The sequence below is a fragment of the Dendrobates tinctorius genome, unplaced genomic scaffold (genome assembly GCF_039654945.1).
Source record: "Dendrobates tinctorius isolate UK_male_01 unplaced genomic scaffold, ASM3965494v1 ptg000028l, whole genome shotgun sequence".
NCBI classification, from domain to species: domain Eukaryota; kingdom Metazoa; phylum Chordata; class Amphibia; order Anura; family Dendrobatidae; genus Dendrobates; species Dendrobates tinctorius.
In genome coordinates, this window is record NW_027361696.1 from 54,206,243 (window position 1) to 54,233,564 (window position 27,322).

The following is a 27,322-nucleotide window of genomic DNA, read 5'->3' on the forward strand; positions in this document are numbered from 1 at the left end:
CAATCACAAATTCTTTGGTATTATTATCTTCATTTAATTTGTCTTAAATGAAAAAACACAAAAGAGAATGAAGCAAAAAACAAAACATTGATCATTTCACACAAAACTCCAAAAATGGGCCAGACAAAAGTATTGGCACCCTCAGCCTAATACTTGGTTGCACAACTTTTAGCCAAAATAACTGCGACCAACCGCTTCCGGTAACCATCAATGAGTTTCTTACAATGCTCTGCTGGAATTTTAGACCATTCTTCTTTGGCAAACTGTTCCAGGTCCCTGATATTAAAAGGGTGCCTTCTCCAAACTGCCATTTTTAGATCTCTCCACAGGTGTTCTATGGGATTCAGGTCTGGACTCATTGCTGGCCACCTTAGAAGTCTCCAGTGCTGTCTCTCAATCCATTTTCTAGTGCTTTTTGAAGTGTGTTTTGGGTCATGGTCCTGCTGGAAGACCCATGACCTCTGAGGGAGACCCAGCTTTCTCACACTGGGCCCTACATTATGCTGAAAAATTTGTTGGTAGTCTTCAGACTTCATAATGCCATGCACACGGTCAAGCAGTCCAGTGCCAGAGGCAGCAAAGCAACCCCAAAACATCAGGGAACCTCTGCCATGTTTGACTGTAGGGACCGTGTTTTTTCTTTGAATGCCCACTGGACTTATATGAGTAGGACCGCCCAATGGACTCATGAGTAGGACCACCCACTGGACTCATATGAGTAGGACCGTCCACCGGATTCATATGAGTAGTACCGCCCACTGGAATCATGTGAGTAGGATCGCCCACTTGACTCGTATGTATATAAAACCAGGGAATTTAATGAATAAAATACAATTTATACTGAATCTTTTCCAACAAACCACCACATATATCTTTCTGCTCAGCTTCTCCTCCTCTGTACTATGCTGTACAGATGGGACTTGCTATACAACATGACAGGCCCTCTTTACAGTCCAACAGGCTTGAGTATTTGCATCAGTTGTGTCTCGTGCATTGCAATGCAACTGTTTTGACAGTCATTAGCTGCAACATCACAAAGTGACATCATGATCTTCAACTTTGCACCTCTTGTCATCCTAGCCCATAGTCTAGGTCCTGGATAGCCCATAGCCCATCCATAGTCTAGCTAACTTTTTTTTTGCTTGTGTAAATCTCAAACATATTTCATTGTGTTCATTTTAAGTTTTTGGTAAGTTTTTTAGAAATATTTTTCAATTACTTTTTACATTTTTTATTGGACTCCATGATGCACTTACCGATTATCGCTTTTACAATTCAATGCAAAGTCGTAATATTGCAGTGTATAGTAAAGTTACAATATAGCGTCCATTCACAGCCTGGGTCTGCTGGATACTGGTGCCGGATTTGCCTAAGGTCACGTTCACTTGCTCAGTACTTGGTCAGTACTTTGCATTTGTAAACCAAAACCAGGACGGGGTAAAAAATGCAGAAATGGTGACGTGCTTCTATTATACTTTTCCTCTGATTGTTCCACTCCTGGCTTTGACTTACAAATACTGATGTAAAATATTGACGAAATACAGAACGTGTGAATGTGGCCTAAGGCTACTTTCACACATCAGGTTTTCGGCGTCAGGCGCGATCCGGCGTCGTGCCGGAATGCCGGATCCGGCAAATGTTTTGTAAAACCTGATGTGCCGGATCCGTCTTGTTCTTGACAGACAAAACCGGATCCGTCTCATCCGGTTCATCCGTTTTTCTATCCGTTTTTCGACGGATTACGCCGGATCCGGTTTTTAAAATTGACCCTTGTGGCCCCTCAAGGCAGAGTACACTGGCAGGATGACAGAGTGTGAAAGATTTGTGCCCTAACCAAACTTGTGTACCTTCTGGACCAACAGTATATACCTTTGCCAACCAAAGTTGGCTATCTTGTCATGGTCTACTATTTTTAGCTTTAGGCCACAGGTGTGTACCTGGTTGTGTTTTATGCAAAGTATTTCACCTTTTAACAAAAGTTGTGTACATTGTTAGGAAATCACCAACAATAAACACAACTTTTTAGGTGAAATACTTTGCTTCAAACACAACCAGGAACACAACTGTGGCAAAAAGCTAAAATTTACCCACAGTTATATACCTGGTTTTGAATACCTTTTTACCTTTGAAATACCCTGTATTTAACCTTTTTTTTAAACATAGTTCGCCGCAGAAAGAAAAGACAGACAACCATTGTGAAACGATAATTTAACTTTTATTTAAAATTTTTTTTTTTTTTGTAAAATGTTTTTAAGGTGCAAAAAACTTTTTTAATAAAGGTTTTAAACCCAATGGGCATTTTTATTAAAAAACACACATTACAAATCTGTGTAGTGTGGGGTGGAAATACTGCTGGAGGGGCTGCGGGACACTTCGACACTGGGTGTGTGGAGAGAGGACTGGGATCGTGGTGGGGAAGGAACAGTTAGAGGTGAAGGTGTGGAAAAAGCTACAGAATGGGTGGACATGTTGGAGGCAGAAGAGGTGGTGGGCGGTGGAGTGGAGGGTTGGGCAGGGACTGTAGGAGCAGATGATGTTGATGGAAAGTTGTATGGGGAAGGAGTTTGGTACGGGGAAGGAGTTTGGTACGGGGAAGGAGTTTGGTACGGGGAAGGAGTTTGGTACGGGGCAGGTTGCTGGAAGTGGGGAGATGTCTGGTACTGGGGAGGTTGCTGGTACTGGTGAGGTTGCTGGTATGTAATAGGAGGGGGAGGATGGAAAGTGGCTGGAGGGGGAGGATGGAAAGTGGCTGGAGGGGGTGCAGATGTAATAGGAGGGGGAGGATGGAAAGTGGCTGGAGGGGGTGCGGGTGGAGGAACTACAGTGGTGGGAGGTGGAGGTTGGGAGGTAACCTGCTGTAGAGCACCGTGGCACGAATGCATTACATGCATCTGCTGGGTAGGAGATAGTGTTGCCATGCGCTCCACAACAGACCTGAAAAAGGTGTGGTTTGGCGAAGATCTTGCTTCTGAATGCATGGTTTGCAGAAGTGTCTTCACCTCCAGAATGCTGGAGTTGATCTGCTGAAAGCCTGCGAGATTTGCTCTGACAAGACTTTTAGACAGTTCTGGAAAGATGCATTCAGATGCAAGAACTCTTGCGCATAACTCTTTTCCTGACCCCTCTGCCGCTGCCGCCCAGTACCCGCAGGTGTACTAGAGGTGGCAGGGGCAGAAGGGTGGGGTAAAGGGAAAGCGATCTCCTCACCAGCAGCTTCATGTAATGTAGGCGGCCACGATGCTCCTGTGCTGGTGGATGGGACAGATGGGTCGAATGTGTGGGAAGGCTGGGAAGGTGCAGATGTACCGGGGCGGTCGAAGTGTCCCTCGGTGCCGGTCTCCTCAGGGATCGCCTCAGAAGGGTCCAATCGTGCAGGCTCCCGAGTGCTGCTCACCATGCTGTGGAATAAAGAGAAAAAAAAACAATTAAAATACTGACATGGTATGGCCCTGGCTGAAAAAAAAAAGTTACATCTAACATTTTTTTTCACATGTGGTGTGTAATATTTACCTTCTGGTGAGCATTGTTTCCTGGAGGAACGACAGGGCTTGTGCGTACTTGTACTTGCTCCTGCGTCCTCCAGATCCACTCGGGGCCCGCATCTCTTTATTGAACTCCTTCTTGAAACGATCCCTCACAGACCGCCACTGATTCACAATTCTGTTCTCTGAAACGAGAAAGGAGTGGTTAGTATACAACATCAGTGTTTCACAAACTCCAGTCCTCATGGTCCCCAGGGGTCATGTTTTCAGGATTTCCATAGTAAATAGAAATCCTGAACACATGATCCGTGGGGACCACGAGGACTGGAGTTCGGGAAACACTGGTTTACATCAAGCAACCGGTACTGTATATACTTACGCTCTTTAATCTGGGCCCGAACATCGAGGTCCTCCCAGCGGCCCACAAGGAGCGAACAGATTTCCTCCCAGAGTTGTCGGGTAACGATAAGGTCAGCGTGGCGGCGGTCAGCCATATTCCAGAGCGGCTCCCTTTGTCTGACGAGATCGATGAGGTGGTCCACATCGAGTCCTCCATCCTCACCGTCAGAGTCGTGAGCACGCTGTGAAGGCTGTTAAAGAAAAAGACAAAAATAACATTAGCCTCCACAAAAGAAGTGAAATAAAAAGTGGAAAAAAACAAAGCAAAAATATTTATACTTACACGCTGGTGACCGCCGCGTTGCTGTCGCCGACGACCCTGGGAGGCACTGCGAGGACCTCTTGGCCAAGCACCAGATTGGGAAGACTAGAGAAGAAAACAAAAAATGTTATGTCTTTGGATGTAGGCATTTGTTTGCTGTGTGTGGTCTGCAGAACATTGTTTTCTATGTGTTGTGTGTAGTGTGATGTTGTGTTTCTGCGTTTGATGCAAAAAACTTACCAATTGTGAGCCCACTCCAGGTGTCTGTCCACCCCTTCCTTCTTCTTCTGGGAGCTCCTCTTCATCTTGTGATTCAAGTTTTGAAATAAAAGGCAATGAATAGACATATATTACAGAGATGATGGATTTTGGAAATAAAAACTTACCGGTAAACGCTGATGATGCGAGGGAGGGCTCCCAGAAGAAGATGTGCTGTCCTGTTGATGGCCAGACTCCATGGCTGTGGGTATTGCTGCTGCTGTTGCTGCTGCCAGTGATGCCATTTCTGCTGCTGCTGCTGCTGCATCTCTTTGGCGGCTGTTGAATAAAGAGAAACAAAGGGCCAATGAATATCTTGATATTCCATGGCCCTAGTTTGGAGGAATGGGTGATTTGATAATTACCGTCTCTCATCTGCTGCTGGACTTCCCTCCTCAGCATGTTCCATTTGCTGCTCCATTTGGGGTGGTGCTGATGGTGCTGCTGCTGTCTGCTGCCTTCTCCTGCTCCTGGTTCTTGGCTTGGGTGGCATGTTGGGTGTGGCTGATGGTCCCATTGTCTTGCTTTTATATATCTCCTGTGGGCAGAGCTACTGAGCATGCTCAGACCAAAAAACTGGATCCGGCGCATTGCGGCGCTCATAGGCTTTCATTGTGTGAAAAAGCCGGACGCGCCGGATCCGGCGTGTCCGGCTTTTTCACCGGAGACAAAAAACGTTACAGTAGCCGTTTTTTCCAGACGCCGGATCGCGACACATTGCCGGATCCGGCGAAAACCGGATGAAACGCATGGCCATCCGGCGCGATCCGGCGCAAATGCAAGTCAATGGGGGGGAAACCGGATCCGGCATTGCATTTCGCCGGATCCGGTTTCTGTCAAAAGCGCCGGATCGCGCCTGACGGCGAAAACCTGATGTGTGAAAGAGGCGACTTCAATATTTCCATTGAAGAGCACTACAAGCATGCTCCATAGACCAATAGGGATTGTTCACACATAGTGTTTTTAATACATTTTTTCTTCCGTGCTGAAAAAAAACTGCATTTTACGGTAGCAGCAAAATAAATGATATTTCTAGAATCTCATTCACAAAATGCTGTTTTTATCCTTGCGCTTTTTTTCAGCTGCGGGTGAATTTTTATTTTTGAACCTCAGCAAGTCAATTCTTTCATTGTTTTCCCTTCAGTGTGAAAATGACTTCAAGCAGCGTAAATTATTTGTTTTTGTTTTTGCAGGATTCCGCACCAAAATGTGCAACTGCAATCTTCTCTGATTGTTGTGTTTTTGTTGTTTTTTTTTATGGGCTCCTCCTTTATTTTAAGCGTTTTTGGTGCAGATTTCAATTACCTTTCTTTAGTTCAGAAAAGCATTCATTCTGTACTGGATATTTTTTGAATTTTTTATTTGTAAGGCTCCCCATAAAAGCTTACAGAGAAAAGCCGCACCAAAAAACACGAGCTTTTGTGAAATAACATCCTCTTTCCTTGGACAGTTAAATGCAGACTATTTTCTGCATAAAAAACTGCAGTATGTGATCATGTCCCTACACGTTGATCCAGTTTTTAACGTTTTCACCCTATTTTACATTGCAGATAGCGAGGATCGCCGCATCCGCAAATTCTACGTTGCTGCCGTCGTGTTTCTTTACGTACAAGAATGGTGGACGTCTTCCTTGTCCACCCCCCCCAATCTCTGACAGGATCTGTCTCTTCTGCCGAGATGGTTGGTGTTATATAGATCCACTGGTGTCAGTCAGGCCTTCTCCTTCATGATGTGCCGTCATGTCATCTTGTCTCTCCTAATGTCGATAGTATCTGTACGGAAGACGCCACAGTCTGCCTGAAGGTGATTAACCTGTCTTTTCTTCCCTCTCGTCTTAGTCCTCCTTTTCTCATTGCATATCCTTCCATCACATTGCATCTTCAAGAGGAGCCATTGTCATCCTGCCACCGAGGTGTCACCATGTCACACAGCCCTTTTCCACGTAGACGGCGCCTGGTGCTGCCCCGTCTCCGCGAGGCGTGTCACCCAGTCCTTCGTCTCTGCACACAATGTCTGCTTGTCCTACATCTCATACTATGTAGGTCACCACATCCAGACACGCGGCAACAGTGGTGACATGCTTTCTCCAAAAAGGACCTTCACGCTGTCCTCTATCTCTACAAATTTAACTACGCTTCCCTTAGTCTAAATCACCCTGCGGATTACCAACTGCACAAATCTACGACTCTCACCGTATGGATTACTGTAGTTTTACTTTCGCCATTGCAACCAATAACAGGGCAGCTTCCGTTTTCCAGGAGATGTTTAAAAAATGAAAGCTGAACTCTGATTGGTTGCTATGGGCAAAACAGGCAGGTTCTCTTGTCGACAGTTTTCATAAACCTGCCCCATGTCTACCTTTCCTTAATTTTCCTCTGTGTTGACAACTTTTTACAGAGAATCTTCTACAGAAGACCACCCCAATCTAAATTTAGCTCTAGATTTCCCTTATAAGCTTTATTTATTGGCCCTCTTCTTTGAGAGTACCACCCCTGTAAGAGACCATTGTTATTGTGGGTGGTGTGATATCAATATTGTTATGTTATTTTGGATCGAGTGATAATATATCGTTTTACTACCAGTGATAAACGTACTCTTAGGCTCCGCACCTGTCCTTACCCGGTCTGTACTGCTTCCTGGGTGAAGCCTAAAGGGGTTTTCTCCTCAACTTTGCATTTTACCTCAAAAATCTTGAGGATGGAGAACAGTTTTTAATTCTAAAGCTTACCCACTCATTGCCTAGTTACCCGCCACCTTTGGAACCCCTGCACTTCTCCACGGTTTCATGGGAGATTGCACAGTACGGACCAGTGCACAACCATGCTGCTGGTCCGAACTATCTGTCTTTAGGAGCGCACTGACCTCTGACAGTCAGGAAGCCTGTAGGTAGGGGAGCGCTGTGCTCCTGAACACAGAAGGTTCCCTCTAATGTTTACAGGGCACTAGAGGTGTTGGCATCTTCATGTAAATACAGTATGTGATAGGGTAAATGCATACAAGGATGACATTATCATCTCATTAATGGGGTGGGTGCAGCTGAGCTTGTGGTTGGTGAGACATCATGCTGGTGCTCATTGACTAGACAATCATGCTGTGAAGCTCAGACATGTTATATGTTACATCCCTTTATCCGAACCAGCTTTCTATCCACAGAAAGAAAGCTGTCTATCTGATGACACCTATCAATGATAGTCTGGATGTGAGCTCTGTGTGTCTCTCCCAGTAATTTAGTCTGAATGTGAGATCTGTGTGTTTCTCCCAGTAATATAGGCTGGATGTGAGGTTCATGTGTCTCTCCCAGTAATATAGTCTGGATGTGAGCTCTGTGTGTCTCTCCCAGTAATATAGTCTGGATGTGAATTTAGTGTGTCACTTCCAGTAATATAGGCTGGATGTGAGATCTGTGTGTCTCTTAGTAGTATCGGCTGGATGTGAGATCTGTGTCTCTTAGTAATATGGGCTGGATGTGAGGTTCGTGTGTCTCTCCCAGTAATATAGTATGGATGTGAACTCTGTGTGTCTCTCCCAGTAATATAGTCTGGATGTGAGATATGTGTGTCACAGTAATACAGGCTGGATGTGAGTTCTGTGTCTCTTAGTAATATAGTCTGGATGTGAGGTCTGTGTGTCTCTCCCAGTAATACAGTCTGGATGTGAATTTTGTGTGTCACTCCCTGTAATATAGGCTGGATGTGAGATATGTGTGTCACAGTAATACAGGCTGGATGTGAGTTCTGTGTCTCTTAGTAATATAGTCTGGATGTGAGGTCTGTGTGTCTCTCCCAGTAATACAGTCTGGATGTGAATTTAGTGTGTCACTTCCAGTAATATAGGCTGGATGTGAAATCCGTGTGTCTCTTAGTAGTATCGGCTGGATGTGAGATCTGTGTCTCTTAGTAATATGGGCTGGATGTGAGGTTCGTGTGTCTCTCCCAGTAATATAGTATGGATGTGAACTCTGTGTGTCTCTCCCAGTAATATAGTCTGGATGTGAGATATGTGTGTCACAGTAATACAGGCTGGATGTGAGTTCTGTGTCTCTTAGTAATATAGTCTGGATGTGAGGTCTGTGTGTCTCTCCCAGTAATACAGTCTGGATGTGAATTTTGTGTGTCACTCCCTGTAATATAGGCTGGATGTGAGATCTGTGTGTCTCTTAGTAATTTAGGTTGGATGTGAGCTCTGTGTGTCTCTTCCCGTAATATAGTCTTGATGTGAGATCTGTGTGCCACTCCCAGTACTATAGTTTGGATGTGAGATTTTTGTGTTTCTTCGAGTAAGATAGTCTGGATGTGAGCTATGTGTCTCTCCCAGTAATATAGGCTGGATGTCAGGATTGTGTGTCGGCGGGGTGCTGAGGTTCTGCTGTCTTGCATAGTAACATAGTTATTAAGGTTGAAGGGAGACTTTAAGTCCATCTAGTTCAACCCATATCCTAACCTACATGCCCTAACATGTTGATCCAGAGGAAGGCAAAAAAAACCCATGTGGCAAACAGTAAGCTTCACATTGGGGAAAAAAATTCCTTCCCGACTCCACATACGGCAATCAGACTAGCTCCCTGGATCAACACAATATTAAGGAAACTAGTGTATATACCCTGTAATATTATACTTTTCAAGAAAGGCATCTAGTCCCCTCCTAAATTTTAGTAAGGAATCACAACATCATATGGCAGAGAGTTCCATAGTCTCACTGCTCTTACAGTAAAGAATCCGTATTTGTGAGTATGATTACACCTTCTTTCCTCCAGACGTAGAGGATGCCCCCTTGTCCCCGTCTCAGGTCTAAGAGTAAAAAGATCATTAGAAAGGTCTTTGTATTGTCCCCGCATATACAGTATTTATACATTGTAATAAGATCACCCCTTAGCCTTCGATTCTCCAAACTAAATAACCCCAAGTGTAATAACCTGTCTTGGTATTGCAGACCCCCCAGTTCCCTAATAACCTTGGTCGCTCTTCTCTGCACCCGCTCTAGTTCAGCTATGTCTTTCTTATACACTTACTTTTTGTATCAGCACATTTTTTATCCTGCACTTATTTCTTCTCTATATGCCTTCCTCCTTGTAAGTAGCTTGTATTCTCTGCACTCCCTGAGATACTTTCTCCCCTCTCTGCTTCCTCCAGCTATATACCGAGAGAAGGGAGTGGGGAACAGAGCACTAAATGTATTAAACGTTGTACAAATGCACTGGAGCAGCAAAATGGTAGAAAATATTTAATGAAGTCTATTCAGAAAGTTGCATTTAGGAAGCAAATGAACAATAAAAAAAAATTCATTGCAATGGTGTACATGGCCTTTAACGATTCAGCCATATAGTCTCGCCATGGTGTTTAACCCTATAAGTAATAGCACATTATTTCTCGTCCTGACAGGTGGTGTCAGCCTGGCTGCGCCTCGATCCGTCTCCATGAGGAGTAGAAGAAGATGCTGCAACCTGAGCTGGGAGCTCCGCTCCTCCTACTGCTCCTGAGCCTCACCTCCCCTGGTGCCTCATTGCTGTCATCCCTACGTGTTGGTAAGAACTTTTGATTATTGTACCTGTTTGTTGCATGGTCGATGGATGAAATATGGTGTAATTCAGGTAAAGACAAATAATTGCACATTTTTTGCAAGTTTTTTTTGCATTTTTTGTTCAAAGTTGTGCACAAATGTTGCGGCTTTTCGACATTTTTTTACCACAGTCCTGGACAGTGGCACCACATAGACACAACTCTTTCTTTACTGCAGGACATATCTGTACAGGTAACCTTTAGGGCCACATTCATACACGGCATTCTACATGACCGGCCTAATGATGGCGCCTAAACGAGTAGGAAGTGGAGAATTCATTAGGAAGTGCACGCCACGTAATGCTACTCCAGTCTGTACTAAAGTGGCGGAACTTATGAAGAATTCGGTGGGCGCCACCACACCCCGTCCTGCAAATGTTCAGCCTGCTTTGGCGAAACTGGCCGAACCTGGTGTGAAAGTACCAAAAGACACAACATTTTTGCAAAACTTCATGAACCTCACACACCTCAGCTGCTGCAGAACCTCGTAATACACCTCAGCTGCTGCAGAACCTCGTAATACAGAATACAGAATACAGAAGATTAAATAAATTCTGTAAAAAGCAAATCAAGACAGCAAAGATTGAGACAGAGAGACTCATTGCCAGAGAAAGTAAAAATAATCCCAAAATATTCTTTAACTACATAAATAGTAAGAAGCTAAAAAATGATAGTGTTGGTCCCTTTAAAAATAGTCTGGGTGAAATGGTGGATGAGGATGAGGAAAAAGCCAATATGCTAAATGACTTTTTTTCAACAGTATTTACACAAGAAAATCCCATGACAGATAACATGATCAGGGATAAAAATTCTCCATTAAATGTCACCTGCTTAACCCAGCAGGAAGTACGGCGGCGTCTACAAATCACTAAAATTGACAAATCCCCGGGCCCGGATGGGATACACCCCCGAGTACTGCAGGAATTAAGCACAGTCATAGATAGACCACTATTTTTAATCTTTAAAGATTCCATAATAACAGGGTCTGTACCACAGGACTGGCGTATAGCAAATGTGGTGCCAATATTCAAAAAGGGGACAAAAACTGAACTTGGAAATTATAGGCCAGTAAGTTTAACCTCAACTGTGGGTAAAATCCTGGAGGGTTTTCTAAGAGATACTATACTGGAGTATCTGGAGAAGAATAACCTTATGACCCAATATCAACATGGGTTTACAAGAGGCCGTTCCTGTCAGACTAATCTGATAAGCTTTTATGAAGAGGTATGTTCCGGACTGGACCAAGGGAATGCAGTGGACGTGGTGTACATGGACTTTTCAAAAGCTTTTGATATGGTGCCACACAAAAGGTTGATACATAAAATGAGAACAATGGGGATAGGGGAAAATATGTGTAGGTGGGTTAAGAGCTGGCTCAGGGATAGGAAACAAAGGGTGGTTATTAATGGAGCACACTCGGACTGGGTCACGGTTAGCAGTGGGGTACCACAGGGGTCAGTTTTGGGCCCGCTTCTTTTTAACATATTTATTAATGACCTTGTAGGGGGCATAGAGAGTAGAATTTCAATATTTGCAGATGACACTAAACTCTGCAGGGTAATTAATACAGAGGAGGACAATTTTATATTACAGGAGGATTTATGTAAACTAGAAGCTTGGGCTGATAAATGGCAAATGAGCTTTAATGGGGATAAATGTAAGGTCATGCACTTGGGTAGAACGAACAAGTTGTATAATTATGTGCTTAATTGTAAAACACTGGGCAAAACAGTCACTGAAAAAGACCTGGGTGTATGGGTGGACGACAAACTCACATTTAGTGGCCAGAGTCAAGCAGCTGCTGCAAAGGCAAATAAAATAATGGGATGCATTAAAAGAGGCATAGATGCTCATGAGGAGAACATAATTTTACCTCTATATAAGTCACTAGTGCGACCACACTTAGAATACTGTGTACAGTTCTGGTCTCCGATGTATAAGAAAGACATAGCTGAACTGGAGCGGGTGCAGAGAAGAGCGACCAAGGTTATTAGGGAACTAGGGGGTCTGCAATACCAAGACAGGTTATTACACTTGGGGTTATTTAGTTTGGAGAATCGAAGGCTTAGGGGTGATCTTATTACAATGTATAAATATATGTGGGGACAATACAAAGACCTTTCTAATGATCTTTTTACTCTTAGACCTGTGACGGGGACAAGGGGGCATCCTCTACGTCTGGAGGAAAGAAGGTTTAAGCATACTCACAGACGCGGATTCTTTACTGTAAGAGCAGTGAGACTATGGAACTCTCTGCCATATGATGTTGTAATGAGTGATTCACTACTAAAATTTAAGAAGGGACTGGATGCCTTTCTTGAAAAGTATAATATTACAGGGTATATACACTAGTCTCCTTAATATTGCGTTGATCCAGGGAGCTAGTCTGATTGCCGTATGTGGAGTCGGGAAGGAATTTTTTTCCCCAATGTGAAGCTTACTGTTTGCCACATGGGTTTTTTTTGCCTTCCTCTGGATCAACATGTTAGGGCAAGTTAGGATAGGATATGGGTTGAACTAGATGGACTTAAAGTCTCCCTTCAACCTTAATTACTATGTTACTATGTTACTATGTAATACACGTCAGCTGCTTCAGAGCCTCATAATACACCCTCAGCTGCTGCAGAACCTCGTAATACACCTCAGCTGCTGCAGAACCTCATAATACACCTCAGTTGCTGCAGAACATCATAATACACCTCACTTGCTGCAGGACATCGTAATACACCTAAGCTGCTACAGAAAATCATAATACACCTCAGCTGCTGCAGAACATCGTAATACACCTCAGCTGCTGCAGATCATAATACACCTCAGCTGCTTCAGAACCTCATAATACTCCTCAGCTGCTGCAGATCATCAAATTACACCTAAGCTGCTGCAGAACACCATAACACACCTCAGCTGCTGCAGAATCTCCTAATACACCTCAGCTGCTTTTGCAGAACATCATAGTACACACTGTGGCTGCTGCGGAACATCATAATACACCTCATCTGCTGCAGAACATCTGATGTATACGTCGGCCATGACTGGCGGTTTCGGTCTTGCTGGATATTGAGGTGGGCAGTGCACTATTCTCTGTGCTCCAATGTAATCTATTAACCCTTTCCTGCACTGCGGGCAGCACACGCCTGATGTATAATTGCTTTTGGCACAGTGGCATCATGTCTGTGAATATTAGATCCCGGTTTGGCAGCTTTGCCTTTGGCACTTGTCAGATGCTCGGCCTGATTGCCAAAGGTTGCTAGGGCAAGCTGTAAAAATGCTGGCTATGCACTGAGCAAGCTCCTGAGTATGTACCAAGACGGCTCCGCAGCTTCTCTCCTTCCTTCCAGTGGTTAAAGTTATTACACCATTGTTCTCCGATCTGATTTACCCTATTGATTATCCTCAAAGATGTTATTTTAGCTGAGGACAGTCCCAGACATCAGTACTGCTGCCAAATCCATTTACTTTTCCCCTGCTATCTGCAGGTTATTTCATAGCGCATCAGGGTATGAGGACTGGATTACCCAGAATTCAACAAACCGGGGTCTTTCATGATCAAGATGCATGGACTGACTATAAATGATACGGTAGGCTATGCTAAAAAATTCTGCTGTGCTGCAGGTGCATATTGTATATTCTGCTCCCTTTAAAGAAGTCCTGCAAACTTAGGAGTGAATAGGCATATCCTTCCCGTGTGATGTCAGAGCTTTGCTATGCGAGCTGAGCCAATCAGATATCTCCCTATACTGTCTCCTCCTCTTTTTTTCTGTGAAGCATTGAATAAGAAACTGCAGCTGCATCTCCCTCCTCCCTCTCTGTAACTTTCCTTTTCGCACCAGACTTCTGTTCAATGAAGGGATTGTCTATTGTTTTTTTCTTGTAGCCTGGAGATAAATTACATTTATAAAGGTATGACATCTAGACTACTGCACTAATTATCCCGGCATGAGCTATAATCCAGGTGATAATGTTCGACATTTCATAAAGGCATATCAAAAGTTTTTATTTGTAAGGGTTTAGGGGCTAAAACACAGAGATGGAAGAGATCAGAAAAGTACTGCACTCGTCTAGAAATAATGAAAGTATGTAGAGTACATATCAATTCTTAAAAAAAGGACTCAGCTGAGAGGTTTTGTAGTTCCATTTTGCTAATTTGTGGTCACAATGTTTAGCAATACAAAGTTATGACGTGTCGCTTTAAGAGCAGACGTCTCTTCCTGCAGGGCTTCCTTAGGCACGCACAGGCCTGTTAGAGTGCCGGATAGTGTTTTAGTGTCATAGATCTTAACTGAGTTCTGCAGCTCCATATTATTGACCGGTGGTGCTCACTGTCATCAATCAAAACTTCTATTGCATCACTTTAAGAGCATATACCCCTTCCTGGAGGGCTGCCTTATGCACGGGCCCGTTACTATGCCAGACAGTGTTTTGGTCCCATATACTGTATGTTAGCTCAGTTTCTGCGCTTCCATTTTAGTGAATAGTGGTAGCCACCTTCACCGGTAAAAGCTTACTACTTTAAGAGCAACACCCTTTTCTGGAAGACTGTCCTAGGCAGAGGCCTGTTAGAGGACCAGACAGTGTTTTAGTCCTTTAAATCATAGATAAGGTTATGCACCATCATTTTAGTGATTGGCAATGGTCATCACCTAAAACTTCTGACATGTCAGTTTAAGAGCAGATGCTGTTTCCTGGAGGGCCGCCCTAGGTACAGGCTTGTTAGTGAACCAGAGTTCTTGTCCCTTAAATCTTAGTTGAGGTTCTGCACTTAATTTTTAGTGATTGGTGGTTGTTGTCAAGTTCATCAATTAAAATTTCTGAAATGTAACTTTAAGTGCAGACGCCATTACTTGGGGGGCCGCCCAAGGTACAGGCCTGTTAGAGAGCCAGTCAGTGTTCTTTTCCCTTAAAACTTAGTTGACGTTTTACACCTTCTTTTTAGTGATTGGTGTCAGTTGTCAACTTCATCAATTAAAACTTCTGTCATGTAACTTTAAGAGGAGGCGCTGTTTCTTGGGGGGCTGCCTTAGGTACACACTTGTTAGAGAACCACACAATGTTCTTGTCCCTTAAATTTTAGTTGGAGTTCTGCACCGTCTTTTTAGTGATTGGTGGTGGTTGTCAACTTAATCAATTAAAACTTCTGACATATAACTTTGAAAGAGTAGATGCCCTATCCTGGAGGGCAGCCCTAGGCATGGGCCTATGAAAGTCCCAGTGTTTTGGTCCCATAGATTATCTTGGCAGAGCTTATTGTTATTAGCTTGGGCAAATCAAACCATAAAGCTTTTCTACATCAAGCAGATCCATAGTTCTCTCTAAATATACAGCTTTCTGGGCACCGATGTGTCATATTTCATTGGCCCTTTTAGGTTCATGATTCCACGTTCAGTTTATTGGCTATGAATCAGTTCTTTAATGATGGTGTCTTGTTCCTTGTGTCTCAGTAATGTCCTTGCGATTTGATAAAGTTCAATATCGGTTAATTCTATAAAATGGCTGATATCACAACAAGGTGTCAATATGCCAAAAATTTCACTGGCCTGGACATTTACTGCCCTGGGGGACCAAACTGAACTGTCCATCAAAATGACTTGTCTATTGATTAACGCTCTCGGTTTTAGGTAGGAAGATCTATAGAGTGCAGTATGCGAGGAGCCTTTGAAGGCTTCAGCTATTCCCCATCTGCTTGTGCTCGGCAATCTGCTCCGATTCATTTCCATGATTCAGGTTTGTCCTTACTCCTTTGTGATCCTTCCCTCAGGCTTGTCATATTGGCCTTGGTGTATTTATTTCGCTCTGTTTTTTGGGGGGCTACCGGAGGAGATAATGGGCTTGAAAGCACCGGGAGATTCATGAGAAGCGAGAGAAGCTGTCCTAATTTAGGTTATTTGTTTCCCTCTGTCTTTTTCCTAAAGAGCAGATGAGAGCGAGGCATCCGTGAGCCGGCAGGACCCTTGCTGCGTTTATCATCATGGTGGATGCTCGCTCTTCTGATGCAATGAGCTCTCTTTGAAGCTCAGACTCTCTGGCAATAAACTAATTCATGGAGCTTGGTTAATGTAGGATTAATTACGTAGTGTGTATTTATCTTTGCTGTTCCACATTTCTTTTGGATTTTGCTATGTGTACTTATTGCCAATAAAATCGGCATGCGTGATACTACCTGTCCCGGAGTCATTAAAGATGGGATTAATCCTGTAGGCACGTTATTTCTTACAGCTCGATACTTTATTATTGACCATCTATGGGAGGAACACTCCCTAATTTTGACCCAAATCCTTCTCCTTCTCAGACCCTTCCTTACTGAAATCTTCAATCTTCTTGGAATGAACATTTATCCATAGAAGTCCTGCATGGCTGCTTTTTCCCCCTTGCAGATGGCTAGGTTGGCTTTGATATGATACAAAACCCTCCTTGGTGTCCCTCTTTGACAGTCTGAAACGATTGGAGTAAAATGAATAACAATGGATAGTTTGCAAAGTCGATAAATTGCTCATGAGCTTTGCACCTGTTGCATTGGAGGCTACTCCCAACACATTGGTTTATATGATGAAGCTCATGGCTGGATTATTGAAGGACATGAAGCACTTGCCTGATGGCTTCTACCCTTTGTGGCACAATGAAGCTTTCCATACCCACTAAGCCTCCCTTTTCTGATATCCAAACCCAACAAATTGCTTATAAGCCGTGCAAACTTCATTCGTGGCTCATAACTCAAGTCATGGCACTTACGACATTTGAGGCTACTCCAAACATATTGACCAACATGATAAAGATAAAGACCTCTACATCTTGGGGACTGAGGGAGCTTCCCTCACCCACTCACCCTACCGTTTCTAATCTACAAACCCAATACATTGCTCATGAGCCTTGCAGAACTTGATTTTGAGGCTTCTACCAACACATTGGCGAACGTGTAAAAATTCATGTCTGCATTTTAAAGACAGACATAGAGCTTCAACCAAAGACCTTGAGTTTGGAGCTTCTCCTAGCCACTCAACCTACGTTCTGATCTGGTTGTTAAAACAATACTTAGATGAGAACCAGTATTTCAGAACGTGTAAGAGAGCCTTCATCTCCCTATCCCATCATCCCCCTAGTCTAGTGTTACGAAGAAGGGTAAGATAGCAATTACTAAGTATTTTTTAGCTATGTATCCAATGTAACTAACCGTAATTTTATATGAGTAGTGAAAAGAAGTAATGAGGTTACCCTTTGGTTCTCTGTCCACTGAGGTCAAAGGGAGCAGGTGGGATGGAAGTCTCTCCTGTTTCTGGCTAATATAGGGGTCATATAGCAGTCAGGTCCCATAGTTTGCCCGCAATCTCCACCATTTGTAATCCAGTCCTATGCAGACTCTGCAGAATGATATACAAAATTGACGCCACAATTTTTTTCTATAGATGATATTTGAGTGTAATGACTTTTATTGTCTTGTGAGACATCATATTGGCAAAGGAAGCCTGTCAATGATGGAGAAATCGTGATGACTAGCTCTTATTTTGGAGTGGCTTGTGTCCTCAACATAATGAACTCTCTCTAAAATTGCTTTTGGACTGAACACGATGCATTTGCAGAGTAATATTTCTGTCCCGACTCCAAAAGCACTCTCTAGGACACCGTATTGGCTCCAGCACAATATACGTTTCTTTTCCCCATGACAGTCCTTTGGACTGAACACACCGCTGTTTCTTGGGTAACCGTCATGAAACACTTTGCATTCTCCAGATGAGTTTTACTTAGAAAGCTTTCCAGCTCGACCACTGTAGACTGCTAAAAATGTTTCCGTGTGATTTGTAGGAGCCGCTCACAAGCTAAATTCATTAGGACATAAAGCCGTTACCTACAAAGAGTGGAGTGAGCAGAAATGCAGAATTTTAAGAGAAGCCTTCCTGATCCATCAGATATCAATGGATCTATCTCTTTCTATTGCAACTCATCCCACAAAAAGGAGATGGGAGATAACGTGCTGATTTGTGGGGGTCCGACCTCTGGGACATGCTCCGATCAGCGAATCAAGGAACTAATATCACCGTTACAAAATGTACTGGTAGATCAGACGCCTGGCTACCGCTGCAATCATTATGTATGGGGCGTCCAGAAAAAGCCAAACGCAGTGTGCGGCAGCCCAAAAGAGAATGAGTGGAATAGCGGTCGAGCATGCACACTCAGACTTCATGCTAACAAGGATGAAAGTTTCCTGTTCTGCCAATCGGTACAGGTAACAGCGGACAGACCCTCACCAATCAATATGTTTTCACATGTCCAGGGGATAGGGGGTCCACCATTCACAATAGGTGATGTTACAACTCACCTCCTCCTCCTGTACAAAGACTGATAACACCTCTATATACAGTAGATAACACAGGATCCACCATTCACAATAGGTGATGCCACAGCTCACCTCCTCCTCCTATACAATGACTGATATCACTTCTATATACAGTAGATAACACAGGATCCACCACTCACAATAGGTGATGTCACAGCTCACCTCCTCCTCCTGTACAATGACTGATAACACCTATCTATATACAGCAGATAACACAGCATCTACCATTCACAAAAGGTGATGTCACAGCTCACCTCCTCCTCCTGCATAATTACTGAAAACACCTCTATATACAGTAGGTAACACAGGATCCACCACTCACAATAGGTGATGTAACAGCTCACCTTCTCCCCCTCCTATAAAATGACTGATAACACCTCTACTGTATATAAAGTTGATCACACAGAATAACACAGGATCCACCCTTCACTGCAGATGTCACAGCTCACCAGAAACCTTCTTTCTCCATATCATGATCTTTATTAATAAGAAAAATTAGTATGTTTTCCGTTTTCATACTGACCAATTGGATTATTCTAAATTCTTACTTCCTGTACGTTCAGGAAGAGTTTTCAGAACGCTCATTATCACCAAAGGCAGGATTACAATAACAGGTGACACCTCTATACACAGCTGACAACACAAGATCCGCCAATCTCAAAAGACAATGTCACTGCTCTCCCTGCCTTTGCACACGCTCATTAGATGCATCAATACAAAAGATGCGGCTAATATATTTGTGCATTTCCTGAAACAACAGGAAGTTTGAGTCTAGAAAAGCCCCTGTGGCCAGTGTGAGAATTACAAGATTTTTTATTTTTAATACAGATTGTGGTATGGAAATAAAACAAAAACAAACAAGAAGTAGCCCAAACATTTTACTAAAAAATGTACTTAAACATTTCATCATTTTTGATGACACATTTCCTTTTAACGAAGTGTGTGAAATAAAACATTAATTCTAGTTCCAACAAAATAGACTGGACCAAATCTAGCTTTATAGACTGGTGCCATATGAGGGCAGTCACTTCCCATTATCCCAATAATAGCACATGCCCCGAGCCTATGAATGCTGGGCGTCCCCGCTCGAGGAGCACAGAGCGAAGAGCCTTAAAGGCACCCCTATAATTGGTCTGCAGGAGTTATTATAGGCAGGGGAAGAGGCAGTGCGGTGGGGTTAATACTAGGGTGGGGTGTCTTTTGTATGTTTTGTGTTCTGCTCTGCTCATAGAAGCTGTAATAAAAAGACACACATTTAATACTCTACAATTTGTGAAAATTAACATATCAAAAAACTCAGAAGAAAGAAATGTAATAAATCCCGAATAAAGAAAAGAGATGAAAAGCTTCAAAGGATCTGCCGATCCTCCCCCCGATATCACCCGTAGCTGTTCTCTCTGCGGAGAGCCGAGGACGGAGCTGGTCTGAATAGTGCAGCAAGGGACTTGAGTCACTACTACCGAATACCTCGTGTCATGCGACTCTGGAGTGATTCTTCAGATGTGCGCCATCATCACTGCTGAGTGTCTGAAAGCGACAATCGGTAAAATCCAATGTTTAATGCCTGGTTATGATATTCTCAGCCAATGAGGTCTGTAAGGGAGGCGATACCAAGAGGTTCTCATGTTCTGGAGGACCCAGCTAATTCGTGCATTACAAGAACGGTGTAATACTTTTTTTCCCCTGCGGAGGTGCTGCAAAGAATTGGAACATTTGCTGTCATTAGCTGATTTCTGGTGGTCCTTACTGTGGAGCATCTTGTGATCAGATCCTTGTCAAAGGATCCTCCAAAGAAAAAGGGACTGTCCAAAAAATACTTCTTTACAGCTCATTGTGTGCAAGAGCCACAGAAGAATAGTGAGTGCTCGTGCAGTCACTATGTACATACATTACATTACTGATTCTGAGTTACATCCTGTATTATACTCCAGAGCTGCACTCACTATTCTGCTGGTGCAGTCACTGTGTACATACATTACTGATCCTGAGTTACATCCTGTATTATACCCCAGAGCTGTAGAATAGTGAGAGCAGCTCTGAATTATAATAGAGGATGTAACTCAGGATCAGTACTGGAGAAGTAATGTACGTACACAGTGACTGCACCAGCAGAATAGCGAGTGCAGCTCTGGAGTATAATACAGAATGTAACTCAGGATTAGTACAGGAGAAGTAATGTAATGTATTTACACAGTGACTGCACCAGTAGAATAATGAATGCAGCTCTGGAGTATAATACAGGATGTAACTCAGGATCAGTAATGTAATGTATGTACACAGTGACTGCACCAGCAGAATAGCGAGTGCAGCTCTGGAGTATAATACAGAATGTAACTCAGGATTAGTACAGGAGAAGTAATGTAATGTATGTACACAGTGACTGCACCAGCAGAATAATGAGTGCAGCTCTGGAGTATAATACAGGATGTAACTCAGGATCAGTAATGTAATGTATGTACACAGTGACTGCACCAGCAGAATAGTGAGTGCAGCTCTGGGGTATAATACAGGATGTAACTCAGGATCAGTAATGTAATGTATGTACACAGTGACTGCACCAGCAGAATATTGAGCGGCAGCTCAGAGGTATATTACAGGAGGTAACTCAGAATCAGTAATGTAATGTATGTACACAGGGACCTCCACCAGCAGAATAGTGAGTGCAGCTCTGGAGTGTAATACAGGATGTAAATCAGGATCAGTAATGTAATGTATGTACACAGTGACTGCACCAGCAGAATAGAGTGCAGCTCTGGAGTGTATTACAGGATGTAACTCAGGGTCAGTAATGTAATGTATGTACACAGTGATTGCACCAACAGAATAGTGAGTGCAGCTCTGGGGTATAATACAGGATGTAACTCAAGATCAGTACAGGACCAGTAATGTAATGTATGTACACAGTGACTGCATCAGCAGAATAGTGAGTGCAGCTCTGGAGTGTATTACAGGATGTAGCTCAGAAGCAGTAATATAATGTATGTACACAGTGACTGCACCAACAGAATAGTGACAGCAGCTCTGGGGTATAATACAGGATGTAACTCAGGATCAGTAATGTATTTCATGAGGGTCATTCAATTCAAATGAGGATTAAAACATTGAATGTATCCATTTTTCTGTATATCTATATGCACACATGCACCAATAGACGGGGTCTGATCCTATCTTTTGTTTTGAGTCATCTTATAAGCTTGTGCAAAGCTCATTGTGAAGAGAGGTTGAGTAGGGTGAGCTGTGACATCACCTATTGTGAATGGTGGATCCTGTGTTATCTACTGTATGTAGAGGTGTTATCAGTCATTGTACAGGAGGAGGTGAGCTGTGACATCACCTATTGTGAATGGTGGATCCTGTGTTATCTACTGTATGTAGAGGTGTTATCAGTCATTGTACAGGAGGAGGTGAGCTGTGACATCACCTATTGTGAATGGTGGATCCTGTGTTATCTACTGTATATAGAGGTAATATCAGTCATTGTACAGAAGGAAGAGGAGGTGTGCTGTGATATCACCTATTGTAATTGGTGGATCCTAAGTTATCAGCTTTGCATAGAGGTGTTACCTGTCAATGTAATCCAGCCTGTGTTGATAAGGAGCCTGCTGAAAAGGAGAAGTATGAGTCTAAAATCACTCCAATGGTCAGTGTGAAAGTTCTAAGATCTCTAATTTTGTTTTTGTTTTTAATAAAGTAAATCATGATTAAAAATCATGTAACACAATCCTGATTTAAACAATGTGTGTTTTTCTGATGACGCATCCCCTATAAATTGGCTTTGGATCCTCCGAGCAGCAGCTCCGCAGACACTCTTGCCAGTTGGTATAAGACGCGGTTTATTCTCCGGGGGGTCTATAGTTAGACTTCAGGATCTGCCGAGCGCTGTGCCGTCTGGGAGCCTGACGACCATTAATGAAGTTTAAAATCTGTCAGGAGGACGGTAAAAGGGCAAATCCTGTGAAGGCTTTGCAGCAGAGGTAGGGATTAGCATTTATACAAGACAGGGCGTGCGGCCCTTTTACCAGGGCGAGAGTCTTCTCTTTCAGTAATGTTCGCTCCGTCTAGACGCCAGCGAGACCTCGGCGAGGTGATCTATGACTCATTCTGCTAATTTACCTTCATTGTTTGGGCTTTCAAAAAAAAAAGCAAAAAAACAACAACCATGTTGGCAACTCGCTAAAGGTCTCGGCTTTGTGTCACCTGCTAACTAGAATCCGAAATCGGGAGCCAGAACTTCCAGGTATAATAATAACCAAGAAAAGTAAAAAATAACATATATCTGTATTAATGCGCCAATTATCGAATTTTACATGATAGGGGGGAAAACATGGGTCCATTTTCCCCTTATCTGACCAATGCCTCCATTTTTCGGACTTGTTAAATTGCCATAAATTGCACAACTTTCCCTTCTGAGGCTGGTTTCACACTTGCGTTTTTTTGCGCTGGATTTTAGCGCTAAAAAACGCATGCATTTTTTTCCCTATATTTTGCATGGGATGCGCTTATGTGCACATACACATGCGTTTGTATGCGTTTTTCCGCGCATGCGTTTTTTTGCGGTATGCGCTCGGGCGCACAAAATACATCCTGTTGCATTTTTTGGGCATCCGACTTGCCTCAAAAAAACGCATGCACGCGCAATGCGTTTTTTTTACAGCAAGACACCCATTATAAGTCTATGGGTGCGCATATGTGCGCACTGGCATGCTTATGTATGCGTTTTTTTGCGCATGCGTTTTTTTTTTTACCATTAGTTAGACAATGGAATTTAGGGGTTTGGGTTAGAGTTAGGGTTAGTTAAGGGGGTTTAGGGTTAGCGTTAGCTAGGGTTTAGGGTTAGGGTTTGGGTTAGGGTTAGTAGGGTTTGGTTAAGGGTTAGGGTTAGTATGGTTTGGTTAAGGGTTAGGGTCAGGGTTAGGGTCAGGGTTAGGATCAGGGTATGGTTTGGTTAAGGGTTAGGGTTAGGGTCAGGGTTAGGGTTAGTAAAGTCATGGTTTGGGTTAGTGTGAGGGGCCACCTAATGTTGGAAAAAAATGCAAACGCGGTAAAAACGCACTAAAAATGCATACAAACGCATAAAAACGCTGCATTTTTTCATGCATGCTCATAAAAATGCTTGAAAAAAATGCAGCATTTGTATGCGTTTGTATGCGTTTTTTCAATGCGTTTTTTTGCGGGAAAAACGCGCTGCAAAAAAAAGCAAGTGTGAAAGTAGCCTCACAATTACATTTTCTTGCAAAATAAATAAATGAATGTTAAAAAGTCATTAAACTCAGTAAAAATACTTTTTGTTTGCCTTTTGATTGCTTTCTGTAAATGGAAACAATGTTTTCGCTCCCAGCTGAGGGTTTGTTACAGTTGCATCCAGTCTAGACAATCTGTGTTGTAACTGATACATTGTAGAAACCAGAATTATAACATAGTTACAGGGCCCCATTAAAGGCAGCAAAAATATCTTTTTCTGTGCTTTTCTGCTTGCTGTCTATGAATGGGAACCTTGTTTCCATTCACAGCTGAGGGTTTGTTACAGTGGTATCCTGTCTAGGCAATCATCTAAAAGCCTGGAGTTCAGACTTATACATTGTAGCAAGCCACCACACCCTGAAGATCAGGACTGCCAATGGAAAATCTGTAAAAGGGGCTCTTAATATTCAGACATTAGGGGGTCAGGTTCGACTGCTGCCCGCACACACCCCAAATATTATACCCCTATGGCAAACATGAAAAATTAGACCACTTGATATTTATGACTTATAAGGAATCTGTCACCTAATCATCATGTAGGGGCAGAGACCCTGATTCCAGTACGGTGTCCATTACTGGGCTACATGCCATAGTTTTCATAAACTCACTTTTTCAGCAGGAGATTATCACCAGAGGACTAGTAAACCTTCTACTATGTAGTCCTCCATATTCATGAGCTCTGCATAACCCTGCTCCCAACACTGATTGGCAGGTTTCTGCCTGTGCACAGAAAGCAGCCAATCAGCGGTGTGGGTGGAGTCATACAGGGCTCAGCATTCAGAACACTGTTAGATCTGCAGCAGAAAAAGCAGAGATGTTATCAAAACTACAGCAAGCAGCCCAGTAAGTGAGGCATCACTAGAATCAGGGCTTCTGCCTCTATATTTTGTTGCTGTCAAATATGGTAGCAAAAAACTAGTGACAGATACCTTAATAGATATGTGTGTAGAAAATCTTCATCTTTAAGAAGTATTTAGTTTTTATTGACTATCAGTAAGCCGAGATATTAAAAATGGCAATACAGGTGCATCTCACAAAATTAGAATATCATCAAACAGTTCATTTATTTCAGTTCTTCAATACAAAAAGTGAAACTCCTATATTCTATAGAGTCATTACAAACAGAGTGATCTATTTAACGTGTTTATTTCTGTTATTGTTGATGATTATGGCTTACAGCCAATGAAAACCCAAACGTTATTATCTCAGTAAATTAGAATACTTTATAACACCAGCTTGAAAAAATGATTTTACAATCCGAAATGTTGGCCTACTGAAATGTATGTTCAGTAAATGCATTCAATACTTGGTCGGGGCTCCATTTGCATTAATTACTCCATCAATGTGGCGTGGCATGGAAGCGATCAGCCTGTGGCACTGCTGAGGTGTTATGGAAGCCCAGGTTGCTTTGATAGCAGCCTTCAGCTCATCTGCATTGTTGGGTCTGGCGTCTCTCATCTTCCTCTTGACAATACTCCATAGATTCTCTATGGGGTTAAGGTCAGGCAAGTTTGCTGGACAATCGAGCACAGGGATACTGTTGTTTGGAAACCAGGTACTGGTACTTTTGGCAGTGTGGACAGGTGCCAAGTCCTGCTGGAGACTGAAATCTACATCTCCAAAATGCTTGTCGGCAGAGGGAAGCATGAAGTCCTCTAAAATTTTCTCGTAGACGGCTGCGCTGACTTTGGTCTTGATAAAACACCGTGGACCTACACCAGCAGATGACATGGCTCCAGAAACCATCACTGATTGTGGATACTTCACACTAGACCTTGGAAATCAAGGTCCCAGAGTCTGGAGGAAGAGTGGAGAGACCACAATCCAAGCTGCTTGAGGTCTAGTGTGAAGTATCCACAATTAGTGATGGTTTGGGAGCCATGTCATCTACTGGTGTAGGCCCACTGTGTTTTATCAAGAACAAAGTCAGTGCAGCCCTCTACCAGTGCTCTCTGGGAAAGAGTATGCAAATCAGGAGTAGGAGTTGACACTCTAGTGCCACCTAGTGGATGTGAGTCAGATGATCATTGTAACATGACTTAGGATATTTGCCCAAACCAGATCCTTCTCCTGAGGGCAGGTGCAGACGATCGTTTTTCCCTCCATCTGAGAAAATCGGTCTGATTATGCTAATTAGACTCTGATCACAGTGCGATCCGATTTTCTCAGAGGTGGCGAAATATAAAAATGTCTCTGTAGACATTGTTTCAGTCCGTGAAAATCGGAGTGCACTCGGATGCCGTAGGGACAGTTCTTGGGTTGATCTCATCCCCCTCTCTTTCTCACTGAAGATCAGGGCTTTCCTTTGGACCAGTACCCAGTTCTGGGCACCACATTTTAAAAAAGACACTGAATTAAAAAATGGAGCAAGTTCAGAGAAAAGCGACCAGGATAGTGAGCGGGCTGCAAAGTATGTCCTACAAGGAACGGTTAAAAGATCTGGGAATGTTTCACTTGCGAAAAAGAAGGCTAAGAGGAGACTTAATATCTGTCTTCAAATATCTGAAGGGATATCACTGTGTAGAGGGGTCATCCTTATTCTCATTGGAAACACGAGAAGTAATGGAATGAAACTGAAAGGGGGAAGACACAGACTAGTTATTAGAAAAAACTTTTTGACAGTGAGGGCGATCAATGAATGGAATAGGTGGCCACGAGAGGTGGTGAGTTCTCCTTCAATGGAAGTCTTCAAACAGAGGGTGGACAGATTTCTGTCTGAGATGGCTTAGTGAATCCTGCATTGAGCAGGGGGTTGGACATGATGACCCAGGAGGTCCCTTCCAACTCTAACATTCTAGGATTCTATGAGAAGGGGGAATGTAAATGACAAGTTTCTTGAAATATTAATTATTATGGCATAAAAATGAGTATTTCCCTCTGCAACCGTAACACTGAAAAATTAATTTTTTATTATGAAAAATTTCAGAGCCTTTTCCGTAGTTTATCTTGTATTTTTTCGGGTTGTGTCTATCTAGACTTTGCATATAATCTCGGCTAGCTGCCTGATAACAGCGGCCCCTGAGCTTCTAAGCCCCTGTTTACAGCCAGAGCCACTGCTGCTCCGTCAATGGGCTATTGTTTAACTCATAATTGTACATTGCTCCAGTGACTTCTACCTTCATGGTTTGGTGATCTGCATAGAAATTGGATGTTCGTTTTTCGTGTCCTGTTTTGTAGTCAGAGCACTGGCTCCTCGGCTGTGCGCTTATGTACGCTCTTGCTGAGCCACAATGTCCATGCTAATACGTATATTGACTCCAGCCAGATAGTCGGCCTGAGTCTTTATGCCTGATCACTTTTGCTTCCTTATGTAACCTCCTTTTAGTCACTCTTTATCCAGAGGGTTAACCCCATACGCCACCATCATCAAGGCTCCGACTCATCATTTGCCTTTTTGTACGTCACTTTCCTCCTTCTTTGTCGTTTGGTGTTCAATACTGTTTTTTTTGCCCCCAATTTTTCCAAGATGGCAGTTCATGAGTTTTGCGCAAAGTCTTTTTTTCTGTCTTGAAACAATTTTTTTCTTTTGCTATAAAGTAAAAAGTTTCCCATAATGGTGCAAAAATTGCGCCAATCGCTTATGGGAATCAGCGGAGGGACTGGAGTGCTTTTGCACCAAATTTTGTGATTTTTTTTTTTAAAGTCGCACATGAAGGATTAGCTGACCATATCAGGAATATACTAAACAAGATGGAAAATTGACGCAAATGCAATGATGAATAGACTTTTGGATGAAAATCCTGTTTTCTACGTATCACCAATTATAATATTTTGTCTTTTATTAGTCTCCAGTTAAAAC

The 27,322-nt window shown here is 42.9% G+C and overlaps 1 protein-coding gene across 2 annotated transcripts in view; it reads left to right on the forward strand.

The window, feature by feature from the left end:
- GRIK5 (glutamate ionotropic receptor kainate type subunit 5) overlaps positions 1-27,322 on the forward strand; it is a 446,124-nt gene that overhangs the window by 151,183 nt on the left and 267,619 nt on the right. Inside the window, exons 1-2 of one of the 2 annotated variants that reach the window (XM_073570754.1) lie at positions 6,118-6,204; positions 9,780-9,922. In XM_073570754.1, the coding sequence (XP_073426855.1) occupies positions 9,832-9,922 (91 nt within the window). In that variant the 5' untranslated portion in view covers positions 6,118-6,204; positions 9,780-9,831. Of the gene's footprint in view, positions 1-6,117; positions 6,205-9,779; positions 9,923-27,322 lie in introns of those variants that run through there. The other variant, XM_073570753.1, reaches the window with a different exon arrangement.